Source organism: Diaphorina citri, unplaced genomic scaffold (assembly GCF_000475195.1).
Source record: "Diaphorina citri unplaced genomic scaffold, Diaci psyllid genome assembly version 1.1 scaffold392, whole genome shotgun sequence".
NCBI lineage: Eukaryota > Metazoa > Arthropoda > Insecta > Hemiptera > Psyllidae > Diaphorina > Diaphorina citri.
The window spans coordinates 67045-91039 of NW_007377827.1; the positions used below are offsets into that span (position 1 = coordinate 67045).

General features: G+C 41.0%; 1 protein-coding gene across 1 annotated transcript; it reads left to right on the forward strand.

Moving 5' to 3' along the window:
• Positions 1-405: 405 nt before the first annotated feature.
• On the forward strand, positions 406-19606 carry LOC103508375 (receptor-type tyrosine-protein phosphatase S-like). Its single transcript, XM_026822994.1, has 12 exons — positions 406-450; positions 6408-6569; positions 8731-8931; positions 9322-9540; positions 9976-10106; positions 10407-10670; positions 14883-15091; positions 15679-15854; positions 16406-16601; positions 16997-17081; positions 18657-18792; positions 19310-19606. The coding sequence occupies exons 1-12, from the start codon at positions 439-441 to the stop codon at positions 19376-19378; spliced, it is 1860 nt and encodes a 619-aa protein (XP_026678795.1). The 5' UTR covers positions 406-438; the 3' UTR covers positions 19379-19606.
• The last annotated feature ends 4389 nt before the right edge of the window (positions 19607-23995 follow it).

Consider the following 23995-nt stretch of genomic DNA (forward strand, 5'->3'; position numbering starts at 1 on the left):
CACAGGTGTGATAGTGATTTGCTTCACCTATTCAGAAACTAACCTGGCTCGCTGTTGCTTAATATCCGTGTTCTGTTGGAATCATTTGTATGTACACGAATTTTGTGAATATTTTTGTGTGTTGTGTATTACATTTAGTTTTTTTTTTTTTTTTTTTTTTTGTGATTGGTTCTCTTTTTTTAATGATTTTTTCTTTCTTTTTTTCTCCTATAGCAATTCTCTCACAAGCACATAAAACACAGAGCTGAGTCGTCCTCGTTTGTGTCGACAACTCCATGACATATCATTTCCTTATTTCTTCAGACATTTCTGTATTATCCACGGTCTTCCAGCTTCAAGTAAGATCTTATCTACATAATATGTCATTGTTTTCTCTCTTTCTACAGGAGACGTCAGCCACGCAAGTACCCGGAATCTTCGGCCGTCACTCGGCCTCTCATGTCGGGCGAAATCATGACCTCACACGCACCGTCGGACCCTGTAGAAATGCGCCGACTCAACTTTCAGACCCCGGGGATGGTATCGCACCCCCCTATACCTATCAGTCGACTCGCCCAACATATTGAGAACCTGAAGGCCAATGATAACTTGAAATTCTCACAGGAATATGAGGTGAGTAAAGTCACTGTCACGTCACGTGAGCTCACGTGATCCTTTTTGTGTTTAACCTAACCTTATAATAACACTGGTCACTGCTCATTTGTGACAGCTCTTTTCTGTAGCAGTTTTTCACTGTCGTGACTTCTGAAAGTTTTGAACTAGTACCGATAAAAACCTTGGATCTCACTCCGTTGTTTCTTGTTCCAGTCTATCGAGCCGGGACAGCAGTTCACATGGGATCATTCCAGCATGGAAATGAACAAGGCAAAGAACCGCTATGCCAACGTGATAGCTTACGATCATAGTCGAGTCATACTGTCCACGGTAGACGGCATTCCGGGAAGTGACTACATTAACGCCAACTATTGTGACGGGTATCGGAAACACAACGCTTATGTGGCTACTCAGGTAAGGATTTAGAATTTTAGACCGTCATTTTAGAACAAGATACTTTATTAACAAGATTCCCCATCCGTGGCACAAGCTCCGGCTTTTACGGATGGGTATACCATTTGTTAACAATTTATTTTGATGAAAGAGTTGTTCTGAAAAACCAATAAATGGAAACTTATAAAAAAAAATTACCTATACTAAAAGGTTAATAGAAATTTCCAGGGGAAAAAAATACAATAATTGTCTCAAAAAAGTTGCCCATCAAACAGGGAGAAGAACAGCTAACCCTAACCAGCCTAGCTAGGTGATAGTTTCAAAGGGTTCTCTCTGCTTGAAAAAAACAAGCACAAGTCCTCACGATGGTTGACTGCGGTTCAGGACGAGCCAATTAAACATGGCTAGAGACCATCACCCAGGTGTATGGCTTATAGAAGACATATTTTCTCCAATTTGTCATCACCTTTCGTCTATAGCTGAAGCCGCTACAACAACAACAATAACAACAACTTTATCTAATCTCAATGCCTTTCCCTCAGGGTCCTCTGCAAGAAACACTGGGCGATTTCTGGCGCATGGTCTGGGAGCTTCGGTCAGTCACCATCGTGATGATGACCAAACTAGAAGAACGAACCAGGATCAAGTGTGACCAATACTGGCCCAGTAGGGGTACCGAGACCTATGGTCATATTACCGTCACCCTGCAAGATGTACAAGAGCTAGCTTCGTATTGTATACGGACCTTTATGATCAACAAAGTAAGAGTGTGAACGGGGCTTGTTCTCAGAGTTGAGAAAAAAAAATCTATCTGAAATCTCAATTTATTATCAAACCTCCTTTGCAATCAATTTCCATATTTCAATAATCTTTTTACGCTGTTAATACCGCCACTGGTCGCTACTCCAATAAAGTAGCTAATCAATTGTCCTCACGAGGCTGAGTGCACCCCGAACTCCAATCACAGAGCCGAAAAAACTTCGACCCCGCCGGAAATTGAACCCGGGACCTCCGAAGTGCAAGCCCAGTGTGATACCCACTCGGCCACGGAGGCTATCAATAAAAATCTCAATCATGATTTATTTGTGGTGAAGCTGAGAGCTTTTTCACAATTTTTGTGGATATCACAGGCTATCAATAATATTTATAACAATTTAATCATGTAAATCTAATTTCAGGGTGCGGATTCAGAGCGTCGTGAAATCAAGCAGCTTCAATTCACTGCCTGGCCTGATCATGGGGTACCAGAACATCCCGCCCCGTTCCTTCTGTTCCTGAGACGAGTACGTGCTATGAACCCTGGCACCAAGTAAGTATCCTTCCCCTATTGAAAGAAATAGCCACACGCAACATATTTTAAGTTATACTTACATGGTCTCTTAGTTGTACACTAAAATAGAAGAAATTACAAACGAAGCGCAACTATTGCTTATGACTTATGACCCTTTTACTCATGGGGTACCAGAACATCCCGCCCCCTTCCTTCTATTCCTGAGACGAGTTCGTGCTATGAACCCTGGCACCAAGTAAGTATCCTTCCCCTATTGAAAGAAATAGCCACACGCAACATATTTTAAGTCATACTTACATGGTCTCTTAGTTGTACACTAAAATAGAAGAAATTACAAACGAAGCGCAACTATTGCTTATGACTTATGACCCTTTTACAAATTTACACGCTCAAGCCATTTGCACAAACTGGCTTGCACAAACCGGCTTGCACAAGTGAATCGTAGTATGTGAACGCAGGCTTGAAGTTTGGAAAAAAAGAAAGTTCTCTCACAATTTTGTCCAAACCGAACAAACCGGCATGCGCAAGCTTGTTTGTGCAAATGGCTTGAGCGTGTGAACGGGCTATTAGGGCAATCTCTATCATTCAACCCTGTTTAAAAGGCGTCCGGAAATCCACAGCTTTAATCTCATACGTCTCATTTTCATTTGCCATCTTTTTATATTTCTTACTTTCCGTGTCCTTGAGATAGGCATGTCACTCGCCTTATATTAATGAAATCTATTATTTCTCATTTTCTCTTTCAGTTCTCTAGAATCATCCGGAGTGAATCTACCCGTAGGTCCACTTATCGTGCACTGCAGCGCTGGTGTCGGACGCACAGGGTGTTTCATTGTTATAGACGCTATGATCGAGCGAATCAAGCACGACAAAACGGTGGATATATACGGTCACGTGACTTGTCTGCGCGCGCAGCGGAACTATATGGTACAGACGGAGGACCAGTATATGTTCATACACGATGCGTTGCTAGAGGCCGTGCTGTGTGGGAACACTGAGATACCAGCCAGGTAAGTAAACCCTGTTAACGGTAGGTCGCGGGTTCGATTCCTGCCCGGGGCGAACTTTATCCCATACAAAAAGGTTCGTTCTTGGAGCAGCTGGCTTGATGCCCCCTACCAAACTATCTTCAAAAGTTCTTCCTTTCTGGAACGATTTTATTTCCGTCTTATTCATTTCTTTCATATTCTTCCTCCCTCGTCTTTTCCCGTGTACAGACGGGGTCGGCGTTTTTCGTCAGCCTCTCAATCAGCCCTAGCTAGGGTGATTGCTTTGGGCTGACATTTGGTTTTTGCTACAAAAAATTTACTAGCGGGAGGCTGGTACCCTCTCAGTTAAAAGTCCCCCAGCCTGTAATAATCATATTTTACTTATTTCGTCTTGTCTTGAACTCAATGAAAATCTAATACTTTCTTCTCTTCCACCCTCAGATCCCTGCACGTCCACATCCAGAAGCTCATGTCCATGGAGGTGGGAGACACGAGTACCGGTATGGAGTTAGAGTTCAAGAAGCTATCCAACATCCGCGCCGAACCATCCCGCTTTATATCCGCCTCCCTACCTTGTAACAAACATAAGAACCGTCTGGTACACATCCTACCTGTGGAGAGCAGCCGTGTGTGTCTAACCCCCGTGCGAGGTAAGACTCGAACCCGCGACCTTTGTACTGTAGATCCATTCGTATCTTGAACTATATCGCTTTGGGAAGATAAGATGGACACGAGTCTAGTTTTTTTTTCAATAACGTATAAGTAGGTTATTCTGTGGATCATAGGGCCGATCATTGCGGCCCTCGCCCTATCTATCTGCCTTGTACTTCTGTTCATATTGAAGAGGTAAGAGTTTATTTATTTATTTTTTCTGTTCATATTGAAGTTAATTTATTTATTTTTTTAAGTGGTGTAGTTTTAGTGTTTAAAAACCACAGAGAGACAGAGAGTAGATCAGCGTCTAGCTAGGGGACTATAAACAGGGAGTAGACTAGTCCTAATTTCCTTAAGCTATATCAATAGCGAAAATTTTGTTTAGCCAAAACCAGTTGGCCTCAAAGCGATCACTCTAAAGCTGATTGAGAGGCCGAAGAAGAAGAAGAAGTTTTCGTGGTTAGCGCGGTGGACTTCGGACCTGGAGGTTGGTGGTCCTACAGTTTTTTTTTTTTTTTTTTTTTTTCCCTTTTAAAAACGCCTTAAAGGAGAAAAGAATTGTTTAAAACTGTTTGGAGTCGGCAATTTTCAAAACTATCAAACCTTAATCCAAGTAAGCATTTAATACTTATTCTATTCCTAACAATGCGATGTCTATAGTAGTAATTTTTTCTTGGAATCTGAATTCAGTTGTGACGATTTTCCCCTCTTCTGAAGACATATATCTAATTTCAGTCCAGGATTCTATTGCAAATCAGATTCTTCTTTGCCTTTTCTCATGTTTAGGACGGGGTCGGCATTTTTCGTCAACATCTAAAGCCCTGGGCTGACGTTTGGTTTTGACTACAAATTTTTTACAAGTGGATGTCCTTCGATCTCAACCTTTCTTTTGTAGAAAGGAAAGGTCAGGCTGGTATCCTCCGTGTTTGAACTTTGATGTCCCCCAGCCAGACTAATCGCATGTAGTTCAGATTCGACAAGAAAAACATGACTTAGAAAAAATAATCCCCCCCCCTTGACAATCTGCCCTCTTCGTAATTCTAAACTTAAGTTTTCTTTTCACTCAATGACAATAACATGGACTTTTTTCTCGCAACCTTTAAAGCAGAAACACACTACCATCGCGTTACGTCACGTGAACTCATGGGAAGTAAGAAAGATGTAGGCCAAAGTTTCAGGACGAGATTACACCTACAGTTATTACAGGGAAATTTTGAACTGCATCTTTCTGACTCCCCATGAGTTCACGTGACGGTAGTGTGTTTCTACCTTTAACCACATTAGCGTTTACTGTACACTTGACTTGAGTGGTTATGATGGTTGGTTTGTGGTCTGGCCTACTGAGTCCAGATTTTCGGCTGGTCCGAAAAAAAGAGAAAAAAATCAATCCAGATATTTCAAATTTTGTCACTAGCGAATTTTTGCAACCAAAATTAGCATCCCGTTAACTGAAGAGCTCTTTAACGGGACGCTAATTTTGGTTGTAAAAACTCGCTAATGTCACCCCTCTTTGACACGTAATGCAAAGATTTTCTAGTTCCTAAAATACTTAAGCATGTAGTAGGCCTTGATTGATCTTCAAGTCGTGTGTATAGGCAGACAACCGTGGTTCAATATTAGCTTTTTAAAGGGGATTTAGTAGAATCTTAAAATCAATAATCTAGTAAAAATATTTATTAGAAAGTAAAAACTTTACCTTAGACAAACTTCCTAGTAGTTTTTGAACTAACAATAATGATGCCTTGAGGTTCAGATGACAGTAGATTTTTAGATGGGTAAGATTACTTTGTTTAGATCCCAGAAATTGGTCAAAAAATGCTGCTCAAGACTAGAGGAAAAAATTATAGAATTTTAAGACTTGTTATTTATAGAAAGTCTTTAATTTTTTCCTGATTTAGTCTAGGAAAAGGAACTGATATGACAGTCAATTCCCAGCATTTGATACCAACCTTTTTTTCCTAATATTTTTTCCTTTTTTACAAAAATGAAGCAAGGTTCTTTATTTAAAATTGCTGAATTTATTCTGTACCAAATACGCAAGACCTTGTTTAGACTGCGGGAGTAGAGGGACTTTCCAGTCTCATTCTGGCAGTATAAACAGGGTATAGACAGCTGAAATGAAGTTTTTGAGAAGCATAGCGGGAAAAACAAGAAGAGACAGAGTAAGGAATGATGATATAAGAAGAATGCTACAGATTTCTATTCTATAAGCCAGATCTAACTCAACTGGATTAAGCAATGATTCATTGTTTTTATTTCAGGAGATGGATTCATTGATTTCATTGGGCAGGTGCACAAAACCAAGGAGCAATTTGGTCAGGATGGTCCTATCACTGTACATTGCAGGTGAGTGGTTTTAAGAGGTTTGATAGAGGGAACTGTGTCTTATCGTTCCGAAAGCAGAGGAGGAAGACAGGATAGGAGAAAGCCAGCCGTTCCGAGAACGAACGTTATCCGTTTGTGATAATAACCGGGACGGGGGCGAAATCATGACCTCACACGCACCGTCGGACCCTGTAGAAATGCGCCGACTCAACTTTCAGACCCCGGGGATGGTATCGCACCCCCCTATACCTATCAGTCGACTCGCCCAACATATTGAGAACCTGAAGGCCAATGATAACTTGAAATTCTCACAGGAATATGAGGTGAGTAAAGTCACTGTCACGTCACGTGAGCTCACGTGATCCTTTTTGTGTTTAACCTAACCTTATAATAACACTGGTCACTGCTCATTTGTGACAGCTCTTTTCTGTAGCAGTTTTTCACTGTCGTGACTTCTGAAAGTTTTGAACTAGTACCGATAAAAACCTTGGATCTCACTCCGTTGTTTCTTGTTCCAGTCTATCGAGCCGGGACAGCAGTTCACATGGGATCATTCCAGCATGGAAATGAACAAGGCAAAGAACCGCTATGCCAACGTGATAGCTTACGATCATAGTCGAGTCATACTGTCCACGGTAGACGGCATTCCGGGAAGTGACTACATTAACGCCAACTATTGTGACGGGTATCGGAAACACAACGCTTATGTGGCTACTCAGGTAAGGATTTAGAATTTTAGACCGTCATTTTAGAACAAGATACTTTATTAACAAGATTCCCCATCCGTGGCACAAGCTCCGGCTTTTACGGATGGGTATACCATTTGTTAACAATTTATTTTGATGAAAGAGTTGTTCTGAAAAACCAATAAATGGAAACTTATAAAAAAAAATTACCTATACTAAAAGGTTAATAGAAATTTCCAGGGGAAAAAAATACAATAATTGTCTCAAAAAAGTTGCCCATCAAACAGGGAGAAGAACAGCTAACCCTAACCAGCCTAGCTAGGTGATAGTTTCAAAGGGTTCTCTCTGCTAAGACCGAGATACCGATATAGTGATGTCATCAGAGCTGATATTCAAAGAAAACAAGGAAATTGGAACGACATTGAGAGGGAGCAGAGATACAATGATCGAAATTGGTGGAGAGGCTTCGTACATCGACCCGTCCCATGATGGAACGATTATGGATTGATTCATTGATATTCTATTCTATAAGCCAGATCTAACTCAACTGGATTAAGCAATGATTTATTATTTTTATTTCAGGAGATGGATTCATTGATTTCATTGGGCAGGTGCACAAAACCAAGGAGCAATTTGGTCAGGATGGTCCCATCACTGTACATTGCAGGTGAGTGGTTTTAAGAGGTTTGATAGAGGGAACTGTGTCTTTTATCTTTCCGAAAGCAGAGGAGGAAGACAGGATAGGAGAAAGCCAGCCGTTCCGAGAACGAACGTTATCCGTTTGTGATAATAACCGGGACGGGAATCGAACCCGCAACCTAGCTCTTACAAGGTAGGCTCTCTACCCTCCAAGCTAACAAGGCTGGCACAGCGGCCTATTGGTTTTGGAACAGATTGATTTTTTTAAACTTCTCAAAGTGGCTAAATTTTTTTAGGTTTTTTTTCTTTTTTTTTCATCTCTCTAAATAGAAACCTCTACGTTTTAACCCTCTCTAACTTGATATTGATATTTGTGTTATTTTCCAGTGCCGGAGTGGGCAGGACAGGCGTATTCATAACCCTGAGTATAGTGCTGGAGCGTATGCAATATGAAGGGGTGATAGATTTGTTCCAAACGGTGCGAATACTGCGCACCCAGCGGCCTGCCATGGTACAGACAGAGGTAGGTGACACTCCTTCTTCTTCGCATTTTTCGTGTTCAGGCGGGGTCGGTTACCGCCATGGTAGAATAGAATATATCTTGTTTATCCTGCCCGAATAGGACTAAAAAGTCCCTTTACCCCAGCAGTCTCAACAAGGTCTCGTTTATTTTATAGGTTTAAGAACATAGTAGGTACATAATTGATACATGAGAAGACCCTGCTTAATTTTAATAAGGGTTTTTCGTCAGCCTCTCAATGAGCCCTAGGGCGATAGCTTTTGAGCTGACATTTGGTTTTAGCTACAAATTTTACGAGTGGATGCCCTTTGCACTCAACCTTTGCTGTCTTTAGCAAGGGAATACATGAGAAGACGCTGCTTAATTTGAGAAAAGGGTTTTTCGTCGTGGTAAGGGTTTTTCGTCAGCCTCTCAATTCTCAATGAGCCCTAGGGTGATAGCTTTTGAGCTGACATTTGGTTTTAGCTACAAATTTTACGAGTGGATGCCCTTTGCACTCAACCTCTATAATAACACTGGTCACTGCTTATTTGTGACAGCTCTTTTCTGTAGCAATTTTTCACTGTCGTGACTTCTGAAAGTTTTGAACTAGTACCGATAAACACCTTGGGGATCTCACTCCATTGTTTCTTGTTCCAGTCTATCGAGCCGGGTCAGCAGTTCACATGGGATCACTCCAGCATGGAAATGAACAAGGCCAAGAACCGCTACGCCAACGTGATAGCTTACGATCACAGTCGAGTCATACTGTCCACGGTAGACGGCATTCCGGGAAGTGACTACATTAACGCCAACTATTGTGACGGGTATCGGAAACACAACGCTTATGTGGCTACTCAGGTAAGAATTTAGAATTTTAGACCGTCATTTTAGAACAAGATACTCCATTACCTATACTAAAAGGTTAATAGAAATTTCCAGGGGGAAAAAATACAATTGTCTCAAAAAAGTTGCCCATCAAACAGGGAGAAGAACAGCTAACCCTAACCAGCCTAGCTAGGTGATAGATTCAAAGGGTTCTCTCTGCTTGAAAAAAAACAAGCACAAGTCCTCACGATGGTTGACTGCGGTTCAGGACGAGCCAATTAAACATGGCTAGATACCATCACCCTGGTGTATGGCTTATAGAAGACATATTTTCTCCAATTTGTCATCACCTTTCGGCTATAGCTGAAGCCGCTACAACAACAATAACAACAACTTTATCTAATCTCAATGCCTTTCCCTCAGGGTCCTCTGCAAGAAACACTGGGCGATTTCTGGCGCATGGTCTGGGAGCTTCGGTCGGTCACCATCGTGATGATGACCAAACTAGAAGAACGAACCAGGATCAAGTGTGACCAATACTGGCCCAGTAGGGGTACGGAGACCTATGGTCATATTACCGTCACCCTACAAGATGTACAAGAGCTAGCTTCGTATTGTATACGGACCTTTATGATCAACAAGGTAAGAGTGTGAACGGGGTTTGTTCTCAGAGTTGAGAAAAAAAAAATCAATCTATCAAATCTCAATTTATTTGTGGTAAAGCAGAGCTTTTTCCTCCTTTGCAATCAATTTCCACATTTCAATAATCTTTTTACGCTGTTAATGCCGCCACTGGTCGCTACTCCAATAAAGTAGCTACTCAATTGTCCTCACGAGGCTGAGTGCACCCCGAACTCCAATCACAGAGCCGAAAAAACTTCGACCCCGCCGGAAATTGAACCCGGGACCTCCGAAGTGCAAGCCCAGTGTGATACCCACTCGGCCACGGAGGCTATCAATAAAAATCTCAATCATGATTTATTTGTGGTGAAGCTGAGAGCTTTTTCACAATTTTTGTGGATATCACAGGCTATCAATAATATTTATAACAATTAAATCATGTAAATCTAATTTCAGGGTGCGGATTCAGAGCGTCGAGAAATCAAGCAGCTTCAATTCACTGCCTGGCCTGATCATGGGGTACCAGAACATCCCGCCCCCTTCCTTCTATTCCTGAGACGAGTTCGTGCTATGAACCCGGGCACCAAGTAAGTATCCTTCCCCTATTTATTATAGTACAGTAAAATAAAGGTAGAAATTCACTACCATATTCTACAGTATCGGTAATCTGTATAATACCGATATTCTATGTAATACCTAGTCATTTCATGAAATGCCTAGCGTTCTTAGGCAAAGTGTAATAAAATCGATAGTAACATGCCTGGTCAATATTGGTCATATTAGGCATTTCATGAAAAATCTAGGAATTTTATGAAATGCCGGATTATATAGAATGCCGGTAACATACATACTAATGAAGTATATCATCTCTCATTTTCGAATTTCAGCTCTCTAGAATCCTCCGGAGTGAATCTACCCGTAGGTCCACTTATCGTGCACTGCAGCGCTGGTGTCGGACGCACAGGGTGTTTCATTGTTATAGACGCTATGATCGAGCGAATCAAGCACGACAAAACGGTGGATATATATGGTCACGTGACTTGTCTGCGCGCGCAGCGGAACTATATGGTTCAGACGGAGGACCAGTATATGTTCATACACGATGCGTTGCTAGAGGCCGTGCTGTGTGGGAACACTGAGATACCAGCCAGGTAAGTAACGGTCACGTGACTTGTCTGCGCGCGCAGCGGAACTATATGGTACAGACGGAGGACCAGTATATGTTCATACACGATGCGTTGCTAGAGGCCGTGCTGTGTGGGAACACTGAGATACCAGCCAGGTAAGTAAACCCTGTTAACGGTAGGTCGCGGGTTCGATTCCTGCCCGGGGCGAACTTTATCCCATACAAAAAGGTTCGTTCTTGGAGCAGCTGGCTTGATGCCCCCTACCAAACTATCTTCAAAAGTTCTTCCTTTCTGGAACGATTTTATTTCCGTCTTATTCATTTCTTTCATATTCTTCCTCCCTCGAGAGGAGGACAGGATAGGAGAAAGCCAGTCGTTCCGAGAACGAATCTTATCTGTTTAGGATAAAATCATAAAATCCACCCCGAGCGGGAAACCCGGGAAATTGTTTCCCCATAACTTTCGAACTTTTTGCCTGATTTTATTATTATTATTTTCAAACATTTAGCTCTTTGAATTTCAAGTTCACAAGTTTGGCACGAAATTTCCTAAAAAAACTTGAAAAAAAGAGTGTTTCACAGTTGTTTTTATTTCCTACCAATAAAACAACTGCTACATTAGACTCGTGTGGTCTGTGTCGTAGCGTGCTCATCCCGTAGTATGCCGCTCATCAATTTTAACCCCAAAATATTTCCTCTCCCCTTACAGATGATTACAAGGAAGGACGACCCCACCGTGTCCCTGCAAGACCCCTACATTGCGGCCAAGTTCTCACAACGCAACATCCCCTACACTTTTCATCTGGGTAATGGACAAACCTATGAGGGCTTCGTCAATAAGAAACTGGTCCGGGGTCTCAAGTATAGGATCTTTGTACGGGCTATTGTGGACACTCCTCAGAAGGTAAGCTTCACTCTGAAAATATATGAACTCCGCAGAAGGTTATGGACATTTTGAACAAGAAAAACCACACTATTGCTGATTGTAAAGGTACCTAATTACCTACCATTATCGAAATAAATTCTTGATAATTCATGGTTGATACCTTTTTAGCTAAGGCTAAAAAGTTTCATATTGGCAAAAGGAAACTTACTCTAGGTTATTTAGTTCAGTAAACTGTATAGCAAGAGTAAGAGGCCTAATGGGACCCAAAAACCAACCAGCAGATTTCCTTTACCTCCGTGATGAAGATGAGTGTCAAATGTTATTGAAAATAGACCAACCGTTCAATAAGTATCGCGGAAGAAACAAACAGATGAACAGATAGACAGACAGACAGACACACTAAATTCAAAATCGTCGAGATCAAAGTTAGACCCTCACTTCAGCTTAACTCCATACACAAAAAGCCCACTCTGAGGCTTAGGTGTAGGGGTAACTGCCCCCAAGGGATGAGTTGAGCTTATACAAATCTAGGACCTTTACTTCATTTGGTTAACCCTTGGATACATTTTGTAACAGATGCTGTGACGTTTTATGTTTGTTGTGTTTGGGTTAATTAATCTTTCTCTACCCTTTATTGAAGACAAATATCCTATGATTAATCGGTATTCTGTGCTTTTATTTGGCAACCAGCCAGAGAGGCTGGCAGATTGTTTATGTATGTTTTTAAAAAATATATAATCTCTTCTTTCTTCTCAGCATCTCTACACCTCCTCGCCATTTTCCGAGCAACTGGCCCTGGACATGCGGGAGGTGCCCCCGGGGCCCCCACTGAAACGTCCCGACCCCAACATCCCCGGAGACGTGCGAAAAGGTTCGTTCTTGGAGCAGCTGGCTTGATTCCCCCTACCAAACTATCTTCAAAAGTTCTTCCTTTCTGGAACGATTTTATTTCCGTCTTATTCATTTCTTTCATATTCTTCCTCCCTCGTCTTTTCCCGTGTACAGACGGGGTCGGCGTTTTTCGTCAGCCTCTCAATCAGCCCTAGCTAGGGTGATTGCTTTAGGCTGACATTTGGCTTTTGCTACAAAAAATTTACTAGCGGGAGGCTGGTATCCTCTCAGTTAAAAGTCCCCCAGCCTGTAATAATCATATTTTACTTATTTAGTCTTGTCTTGAACTCAATGACAATCTAATACTTTCTTCTCTTCCACCCTCAGATCCCTGCACGTCCACATCCAGAAGCTCATGTCCATGGAGGTGGGAGACACGAGTACCCCCCCAGTACACGTCATAGTGGAACACAACTCCCCTGGCCTCCTCTGGATCATAGGCCCTATCATTGCGGCCCTCGCCCTATCTATTTGCCTTGTACTCTTATTCATATTGAAGAGGTAAGGACTGTTAAAAAAAAAAATTGTCTCCATAGGTTGTACGAAAACCTCTCAACCAATCAGAAGGCGCCTTTCTTTACTCGTACAGTGTGAATCGGTTGTTTTCTGAAGATTTCTAAAGGTCTTTGTATGGGAAATGGGAAGATAACGTTTTTAAGATCCTTAATTGATAATAAAACGTTGTGTTTTTTCCTGTCATTTCAGTGCTATCCCAGGAGACAACCAATACAAGCCAAGCACCAGAATAAGTGTCACTACTCAGATGGCTGCTCCTCAACCCCTGGTTAAACCTGACTTCTATGGAGTGGTCAATGGCGAAGAAATTCAGGTATGTATTAAGAACTCACCTCAACTCTTGGCTAAACCTGACTTCCAGAGAATAAGAAGATTACATCAAGTTCAGAATTCCTGAGTTTTAATTTAGTTTTTCATACACTGTGGCTTTGAGTCAGCTATGTATGATACAATCTTCATTTCAAGGATGTGCCATACCCATCATTAATTGCTAAGAGGTAGAGCGGACCAAATCCAAAAACGTTTTGAGATGGAGTCAAATTTTAGGACTAGTCAAAGTTTAAAAAGAGATAGCCATTTTGTTTTTGCTCTCATTTCAATAAAGTCAGCTATGTATGATACAATCTTCATTTCAAGGATGTGCCATACCCGTCATTAATTGCTAAGAGGCAGAGCGGACCAAATCCAAAAACGTTTTGAGATGGAGTCAAATTTTAGGACTAGTCAAAGTTTAAAAAGAGATAGCCGTTTTGTTTTTGCTTTCATTTCAATACAACACTAATAAATTGAAGTTAGCAGCAACCAATTAAGAAAAAATAGACCTTTTCGTGCTCTTTTCAACGATGTACAATAGGTACCTACGCCAAAAGTCGATTTTTTGAACCAGGTCTGCTCTCTTGCCCATTCAATTAAGGATTGTTAGAATATTTTTTTTATTTCATTGTTACTCATATTTTCTCTCTTCTCGTTTGTGTGTCTAGGTGATTCTACCGCAAGCATCGGAAGAGTATGGTCCCATCAGTCACTATTACCTGATAGTAGTTCCCGAGGATAAGATGACCTATGATAAACAACCAGACCAGTTCCTTACAGATGAGGTAAGGCAACATTTTTACTGTCTTGATTCCAACCAATTTGAGCGGTTGGCTCGCTGGACTTCGGATATTTCGAGTCCAAGTCAAGTCATAAAATTGAAAGTAGTGTTCGTAGTGTTTTATTATTATTATTTTCTCAAGAGGTTTGATAGAGGGAACTGTAATTGCCAAGGTCTTATCATCCCGAAATCGAAGAGAGGAGGACAGGATAGGAGAAATCCAGCCGTTCCGAGAACGAATCTTATCTGTTTAGGATAAAATCATAAAATCCACCCCGAGCGGGAAACCCGGGAACCTAGCGCTTCTTCCAAGCTAACTAGGCTGGCAAATTAATTTTTTCCCCATAACTTTCGAACTTTTTGCCTGATTTTATTATTATTATTTTCAAACATTTAGCTCTTTGAATTTCAAGTTCACAAGTTTGGCACGAAATCTCCTAAAAAAAAAACTTAAAAAAAAAGAGTGTTTCACAGTTGTTTTTATTTCCTACCAATAAAACAACTGCTACATTAGACTCGTGTGGTCTGTGTCGTAGCATGCTCATCCCGTAGTATGTCCCTCATCAATTTTAACCCCAAAATATTTCAGATGATTACAAGGAAGGACGACCCCACCGTGTCCCTACAAGACCCCTACATTGCGGCCAAGTTCTCACAACGCAACATCCCCTACACTTTTCATCTGGGTAATGGACAAACCTATGAGGGCTTCGTGCTACAAAAAATTTACTAGCGGGAGGCTGGTACCCTCTCAGTTAAAAGTCCCCCAGCCTGTAATAATCATATTTTACTTATTTCGTCTTGTCTTGAACTCAATGAAAATCTAATACTTTCTTCTCTTCCACCCTCAGATCCCTGCACGTCCACATCCAGAAGCTCATGTCCATGGAGGTGGGAGACACGAGTACCGGTATGGAGTTGGAGTTCAAGAAGCTATCTAACATCCGCGCCGAACCATCCCGGTTTATATCCGCCTCCTTACCTTGTAACAAACATAAGAACCGTCTGGTACACATCCTACCTGTGGAGAGCAGCCGTGTGTGTCTAACCCCCGTGCGAGGTAAGACAGAGTTCAAGAAGCTATCCAACATCCGCGCCGAACCATCCCGCTTTATATCCGCCTCCCTACCTTGTAACAAACATAAGAACCGTCTGGTACACATCCTACCTGTGGAGAGCAGCCGTGTGTGTCTAACCCCCGTGCGAGGTAAGACTCGAACCCGCGACCTTTGTACTGTAGATCCATTCGTATCTTGAACTATATCGCTTGATTGAATCACACACCTACGTTTCTGTAAAACCGTACAGTGTACAGTAAGCAGATACATTCTAAAAAAATTATGCTACCTATGAAAAAAAATGAAACACTACAAAACAGTGATCAGATACATTTGCATGGCATTGTAGAAGCTTGAACGGTTTTCACGATAAATCTTAAACGCTTAATCTGATTTTCATCAAATTTGGTCCTCTCAGACATTAAGGAAATTTCAATGGATTTTTTGGTCCTATTATATTATTTATTAATTTATCAGAAGCTCTTCCATAAAATCTTTTTTTTTTTTCTTTTTTTTTCAAGTTCTATAAAATTAACCAATTTACTAGTATAGATTTATATTTAATTTCTCTCAATATTCTTCGTTCCAGGTATCGAAGGTTCAGATTATATCAACGCTAGTTTCATCGATGGTTACCGACTTCGGTCCGCCTACATTGCCACCCAGGGACCTTTGGCGGACACGACAGAAGACTTTTGGCGGATGCTCTGGGAACACAACTCCACCATTGTCGTCATGCTGACCAAACTCAAGGAAATGGGACGGGTGAGTTACCTTGTGGGTAATTATTTAGACGTTACGACAGTGAAAAAGAAGCTCCTTTTTTGTGTTTAACCTAACCCTTTAATAACGCTGCTCATTTGTGACAGTTCGTTTTTGGAGCAATTTTCCATGGACGTAGCTTCTGAACAAGTAGGAACTTTTTCTTAGACAGGTTTGATAGAGGGAATTATAACTGCTAAGGTCTTACCGTCCCGAAATTGAAGAGAGAAGGACAGGATAGGAGAAAGCCAGCCGTTCCGAGAACAAATCTTACCTGCTTAGGATAGAGTTCGCCCCGGGCGGGAATCGAATGTCAAACTCGCAACCTAACGCTAACAATACAGATCGATCTTTCAAAGCTAACTAGGCTGTTTGTTTTATCTCACTTTATAACTGCTAAAGTTTTTAGTGATGGGTGTTTTACCCTTTATTCGTCGAAAAGCTTGTTGCCCCTTCACATTAATCTCACCCAGTCTGAGTGGGGCCGGGAAAAGCCAGTAGCACAGCTTTCATTTTGCTCCGTTCTCATTGCATATCTCGTGTTGTTCTCATAGGAGAAGTGTCATCAATACTGGCCCAGTGAGAGGTCTATCCGTTATGAATGGTTTGTGGTAGAGCCTATAGCTGAATACAATATGCCACAGTATGTACTGAGGGAGTTCAAGGTCACAGACGCTCGAGATGCTACCTCGCGGACGTTAAGACAATTCCAGCTCATTGATTGGCCGGAACAGGGCGTGCCCAAGAGCGGTAAGTAGCGGCAACACTGTATAAGACACTTTGCAACGTTGTAATTTTATTCCTGATTCAGGAAAAAATTATAGAATTTTACTTGTTATTTATAGAAAGTCTTTAATTTTTTCCTGATTTAGTCTAGGAAAAGGAACTGATATGATAGTCAATTCCCAGCATTTGATACCAACCTTTTTTCCTAATATTTTTTTCCTTTTTTACAAAAATTAAGCAAGGTTCTTTATTTAAAATTGCTGAATTTATTCTGTACCAAATACGCAAGACCTTGTTTAGACTGCGGGAGTAGAGGGACTTTCCAGTCTCATTCTGGCAGTATAAACAGGGTATATTCTATTCTATAAGCCAGATCTAACTCAACTGGATTAAGCAATGATTCATTGTTTTTATTTCAGGAGATGGATTCATTGATTTCATTGGGCAGGTGCACAAAACCAAGGAGCAATTTGGTCAGGATGGTCCTATCACTGTACATTGCAGGTGAGTGGTTTTAAGAGGTTTGATAGAGGGAACTGTGTCTTTTATCTTTCCGAAAGCAGAGGAGGAAGACAGGATAGGAGAAAGCCAGCCGTTCCGAGAACGAACCTTATCTGCTTAGGATAAAGTTCGCTCCGGGCGGGAATCGAATGTCGAACCCGCAACCTAACGCTAACAAGACGGATCGATCTTTCAAAGCTAACTAGGCTGTTTGTTTTATCTCACTGTATAACTGCTAAAGTTTTTAGATCAAGATAGAATGCCAGCCGTTCCGAGAACGAACCTTATCTGTTTAGGATAAAGTGCACTCGCAACCTAACGCTAACAAGACGGATCGATCTTTCAAAGCTAACTAGGCTGTTTGTTTTATCTCACTGTATAACTGCTAAAGTTTTTAGTGATGGGTGTTTTACCCTTTATTCGTCGAAAAGCTTGTTGTCCCTTCACATTAATCTCACCCAGTCTGAGTGGGGCCGGGAAAAGCCAGTAGCACAGCTTTCATTTTGCTCCGTTCTCATTGCATATCTCGTGTTGTTCTCACAGGAGAAGTGTCATCAATACTGGCCCAGTGAGAGGTCTATCCGTTATGAATGGTTTGTGGTAGAGCCTATAGCTGAATACAACATGCCACAGTATGTACTGAGGGAGTTCAAGGTTACAGACGCTCGAGATGCTACCTCGCGGACGTTAAGACAATTCCAGCTCATTGATTGGCCGGAACAGGGCGTGCCCAAGAGCGGTAAGTAGCGGCAACACTGTATAAGACACTTTGCAACGTTGTAATTTTATTCCTGATTCAGGAAAAAATTATAGAATTTTACTTGTTATTTATAGAAAGTCTTTAATTTTTTCCTGATTTAGTCTAGGAAAAGGAACTGATATGATAGTCAATTCCCAGCATTTGATACCAACCTTTTTTCCTAATATTTTTTTCCTTTTTTACAAAAATTAAGCAAGGTTCTTTATTTAAAATTGCTGAATTTATTCTGTACCAAATACGCAAGACCTTGTTTAGACTGCGGGAGTAGAGGGACTTTCCAGTCTCATTCTGGCAGTATAAACAGGGTATATTCTATTCTATAAGCCAGATCTAACTCAACTGGATTAAGCAATGATTCATTGTTTTTATTTCAGGAGATGGATTCATTGATTTCATTGGGCAGGTGCACAAAACCAAGGAGCAATTTGGTCAGGATGGTCCTATCACTGTACATTGCAGGTGAGTGGTTTTAAGAGGTTTGATAGAGGGAACTGTGTCTTTTATCTTTCCGAAAGCAGAGGAGGAAGACAGGATAGGAGAAAGCCAGCCGTTCCGAGAACGAACGTTATCCGTTTGTGATAATAACCGGGACGGGAATCGAACCCGCAACCTAGCTCTTACAAGGTAGGCTCTCTACCCTCCAAGCTAACAAGGCTGGCACAGCGGCCTATTGGTTTTGGAACAGATTGATTTTTTTAAACTTCTCAAAGTGGCTAAATTTTTTTAGGTTTTTTTTCTTTTTTTTTCATCTCTCTAAATAGAAACCTCTACGTTTTAACCCTCTCTAACTTGATATTGATATTTGTGTTATTTTCCAGTGCCGGAGTGGGCAGGACAGGCGTATTCATAACCCTGAGTATAGTGCTGGAGCGTATGCAATATGAAGGGGTGATAGATTTGTTCCAAACGGTGCGAATACTGCGCACCCAGCGGCCTGCCATGGTACAGACAGAGGTAGGTGACACTCCTTCTTCTTCGCATTTTTCGTGTTCAGGCGGGGTCGGTTACCGCCATGGTAGAATAGAATATATCTTGTTTATCCTGCCCGAATAGGACTAAAAAGTCCCTTTACCCCAGCAGTCTCAACAAGGTCTCGTTTATTTTATAGGTTTAAGAACATAGTAGGTACATAATTGATACATGAGAAGACCCTGCTTAATTTTAATAAGGGTTTTTCGTCAGCCTCTCAATGAGCCCTAGGGCGATAGCTTTTGAGCTGACATTTGGTTTTAGCTACAAATTTTACGAGTGGATGCCCTTTGCACTCAACCTTTGCTGTCTTTAGCAAGGGAAATTTCAGCCTAGTTTAAAGTCCCCCAGCCAGACTAAGCTGATCTACTCCCTGTTTAACATCCCCCAGCTAGCTAGCGGTAAAAAAAAGTAAAAAGAAAAATAGGTACTTAATGGAAAAAAAAGGTGTTATAACTTTTCAGTCCCAACTCTAACGGAGTTCTCTTCTATCTAATTTCAGGAGCAGTACCAGTTCTGTTACCACGCGGCCCTGGAGTACCTTGGTTCGTTCGATCACTACACCAACTGAGATCAACTTCATGGCTTTTCCTCGCTAGGAGGAAATGCCATCATGACTGAACTGCCAGTGTGAAACGTCACCCATCCAAGATGTCGCCACACTCAACGCATACTTAACAGGAAGGAACCGCTGTCCGTGTGGAAATTAAATAAAAAAATAGAAAGTAATATAACTCGCTGTGTAATGCAGATAAGAATATACACAAAGTAAAATTAAAAAGACACTTGAAATTTGATATTCAACAAAGAAAATTTGATGCAAAGCGATCACTCTAAAGCTGATTGAGAGGCCGACGATCAGCGTCCAGTTAGGGGACTATAAACAGGGAGTAGACTAGTACCAATTTCCTTATATGCTATATCAATAGCGAAAATTAGCCAAAACCAGTTGGCCTCAAAGTGATCACTCTAAAGCTGATTGAGAGGCCGAAGAAGAAGTTTTAGTGGTTAGCGCGGTGGACTTCGGACCTGGAGGTTGGTGGTCCTACAGTTTTTTTTTTTTTTTTTTTTTTTTTTTTTTTTTTTTTTTTTTTAAAACACTTAAAGAAGTTTTAAAAAAAAAAAAAAAAAATTTATTTTTTTTTTTTTTTTCAAACACTGAAGGAAGTTTCGAAATATAAACAAGAGAATTATATGGGAAAAGAGTACATAGGTATACGAGCGAACTGTTCTTCTTCTTTTTTTTTACATTTATCATGTTATGGCGGTTCCTCATTGGTTATAGTTGAATCAGACCCCTCGCCTGCTATATCCAAGGTTGATCTGAAGGTTACGCGGCGAGGGCCACGGGGCCGATAATACAAATAGATACCGGCCATCAGGGCGATGCCGGCTAATGTGACGGCCATTGCTATAGGTTTGATTTGCATGCTAGGAGACCGAGCTTTGTAATTAGAGCTTCATAGGTTTGATTTTCGTCCTGGGAGATAGGGCTTTGTAATTGGAACTTCATAGGTTTGATTTTCGTCCTGGGAGATAGGGCTTTGTAGTTAGAACTTCGTAGGTTTGATTTTCGTCCTGGGAGATAGGGCTTTGTAATTTTAACTTCTTAGGTTTGATGTGTATGCTTGGATACAGGGCTTTATAAATAGATTTCATAGGTATGAAGGGCTTTGGAGGTCACAGGATTTTGGAGTTAGAACTTGTTGTTTACAACTCACTCCATTTTTACAGTTTCCACACATACTTACACAGTCATCTCGAATTATGATTCCATCCTGGTTAGGAGATAGGGCTTTGAAGTTAGAAATTCACTTTCACAGGTATGATAGCATTCTTGATTTAGAAATGGGGCTTTGATATTAGAACTTCATAGGCATGGTCCCATTCTGGGTAGAAGATAGGGCTTTGACATCAGAACTTCACAGGTGTGATAGTGATTTGCTTCACCTATTCAGAAACTAACCTGGCTCACTGTTGCTTAATATACGTGTTCTGTTGGAATCATTTGTATGTACACGAATTTTGTGAATATTTTTGTGTGTTGTGTATTAAATTTAGAATATTCCACAGAAAGTATGCACTCCTGAGGAGGTTTGAGGCATTGTTGATTTTTTCTTCTTCTTCTTCTTCTTCTTCTTCTTCTTCTTCTTCTTCTTCTACTTCTACTTCTTTTTAAGGGTTTTGATAAAAGGAACTATAACTGCTAAGGTCTTATCGTCCTGAAATCGAAGAGAGAAGGAAGGCAGGATAGAAGAAAGCCAGCCGTTTTGAGAATGAACATTATCCGTTCAGGATAAAATCCGCCCCGGGTGGATTTAATTTAATTTTTGTCTTGTTTATATGTCGGCTAGGGGAGCAAAGAGACACTAAATTAATTTTTCCCCCCTCCCTCATCTTTTTCTTTGTTTTTGTTACTATCGTTTTTACTTTTTTTTGTGTATGTTTTTCTGTCTTCGGTTCTGAAAATAATAATAATAAAAATAGCCGATTTCAAAGTTAGCCCCTCACTTCGTTTGCTCACTAACCCCCCTTTCTCTCTCTCTCTCTCTCCCTCAGCATCTCTACACCTCCTCGCCCTTTTCCGAGCAACTGGCCCTGGACATGCGGGAGGTGCCCCCGGGGCCCCCACTGAAACGTCCCGACCCCAACATCCCCGGAGACGTGCCCCCAGTACACGTCATAGTGGAACACAACTCCCCCGGCCTCCTCTGGATCATAGGCCCTATCATTGCGGCCCTCGCCCTATCTATCTGCCTTGTACTCTTATTCATATTAAAGAGGTAAGGACTGTTAAAAAAAAAAAAAAATGTCTCCATAGGTTGTACGAAAACCTCTCAACCAGTCAGAAGGCGCCTTTCTTTACTCGTACAGTGTGAATCGGTTGTTTTCTGAAGATTTCTAAAGGTCTTTGTATGGGAAATGGGAAGATAACCCTTTTACAAATTTACACGCTCAAGCCATTTGCACAAACTGGCTTGCACAAACCGGCTTGCACAAGTGAATCGTAGTATGTGAACGCAGGCTTGAAGTTTGGAAAAAAAGAAAGTTCTCTCACAATTTTGTCCAAACCGAACAAACCGGCATGCGCAAGCTTGTTTGTGCAAATGGCTTGAGCGTGTGAACGGGCTATTAGGGCAATCTCTATCATTCAACCCTGTTTAAAAGGCGTCCGGAAATCCACAGCTTTAATCTCATACGTCTCATTTTCATTTGCCATCTTTTTATATTTCTTACTTTCCGTGTCCTTGAGATAGGCATGTCACTCGCCTTATATTAATGAAATCTATTATTTCTCATTTTCTCTTTCAGTTCTCTAGAATCATCCGGAGTGAATCTACCCGTAGGTCCACTTATCGTGCACTGCAGCGCTGGTGTCGGACGCACAGGGTGTTTCATTGTTATAGACGCTAAGGTGTTATAACTCTTCAGTTCCAACTCTAACGGAGTTCTCTTCTATCTAATTTCAGGAGCAGTACCAGTTCTGCTACCAATTCTCCCTGTTTAAAGTCCCCCAGCCAGACTAAGCTGATCTACTCCCTGTTTAACGTCCCCCAGCTAGCTAGCGGTAAAAAAAAGTAAAAGGAAAAATAGGTACTTATTGAAAAAAAAAGGTGTTATAACTCTTCAGTTCCAACTCTAACGGAGTTCTCTTCTATCTAATTTCAGGAGCAGTACCAGTTCTGCTACCACGCAGCCCTGGAGTACCTTGGTTCGTTCGATCACTACACCAACTGAGATCAACTTCATGGCTTTTCCTCGCTAGGAGGAAATGCCATCATGACTGAACTGCCAGTGTGAAACGTCACCCATCCAAGATGTCGCCACACTCAACGCATACTTAACATAATGGAACCGCTGCTCGTGTGACCGTCACCCATTCAAGATGTTGCCACAGACGACGCATACTTAACACAATGGAACCGCTGTAAATGTGTGTGTAAATAATTGCAGATAAGAATATGCAGATATGCACGAAGTAAAATTAAAAAGATACTTGAAGTTCGATATTCAACAAGAAAATCTGGTAAACTTTCGGGCTTAACTTAAATTGAGTTAGAAAGTAGTTCCATTCTGCTGTCCTACGCACATTATTGTGTATTTACCAGAGACTTGTTTTATCATATTCTAATGACTTCTGGTTTAACTATGATCAAACATGTCTTCTATGTGTTTATTTTTAGTTTAAGATGGTTTCTGCACTGTGTATTTGAGGTGTGGGTTTCACCGCCGTTTTTTTTCCCCTACGAAACTGTAGAAGACTCGTGTGGTCTGTGTCGTAGCATGTCCATCCCGCCTCTTGTATACAGCCAGAGTATTACATATTGATAGGGTCGTTTTAGACTTATAATAATAACCTTTGAACGTAACTTTGTGTTAGCAAATTTAGTCCCACCTTGTATTATGTAGAGATTGTAAAGTTAGTGAATTCTGGCCAAATTTGATGAGCTTTCGAGAATACTCAGATTTGGTTTGATGATGGTAATCAAAGTATTCTCGAAAGCTCACCAAATTGTCTCTGTTTAAAAATTGAATTTCAGTTGTCTTTTTAATTTTTAATATCAATCGGTTTAACTTTAATTGAGTTTAACCTTGTATTCTGGTTCCATTCTGCTGTCCCACGCACATTATTTTGTATTATGTACCAGGGACTTGTTTTACCATATTTCCCATGACTTTTGGTTTAACTATGACTATGTGTTTACTATTAGTTTAAGATGGTTTCTGCACTGTGTATTTGAGGTGTGGGTTTAACCGCCGTTTTCTTTTCCTACGAAACTGTGGAAGACTTGTGTGGTCTGTGTCGTAGCATGTCCATCCTGCCTCTTGTATACAGCCAGAGTATTACATATTGATAGGGTCGTTTTAGACTTGAAATAATAACCTTTGAACGTAACTTTGTGTTAGCAAATTTAGTCCCACCTTGTATTATGTAGAGATTGTAAAGTTAGTGAATTCTGGCCGGGTCCACAAAGTGAATTTAAATTGCGTTCAAATGTTAAACTCTTGGGTTAAGCAATCTTGACTATTGTTTTTTTTTTTTTTTAAATTGCTTAATCCAATAGGTAATCTTAAACCGAATTTAAACTCAGATTGTGGCGTCGGCCATTTTGAAGACATTTATTTTATTTTGGTTGGTATTTTGAAAATTGCTAAAAGTTTCTCACACCTAACATATTTTGCACAT

Excerpts from the sequence above, each read along its gene's own strand:
- LOC103508375 (XM_026822994.1), top strand. Across the intron at positions 16,602-16,996 it reads ACAGGGCGTGCCCAAGAGCG|GAGATGGATTCATTGATTTC; the intron begins GTAAGTAGCGGC and ends TTTTTATTTCAG. Across the intron at positions 17,082-18,656 it reads CCTATCACTGTACATTGCAG|TGCCGGAGTGGGCAGGACAG; the intron begins GTGAGTGGTTTT and ends GTTATTTTCCAG.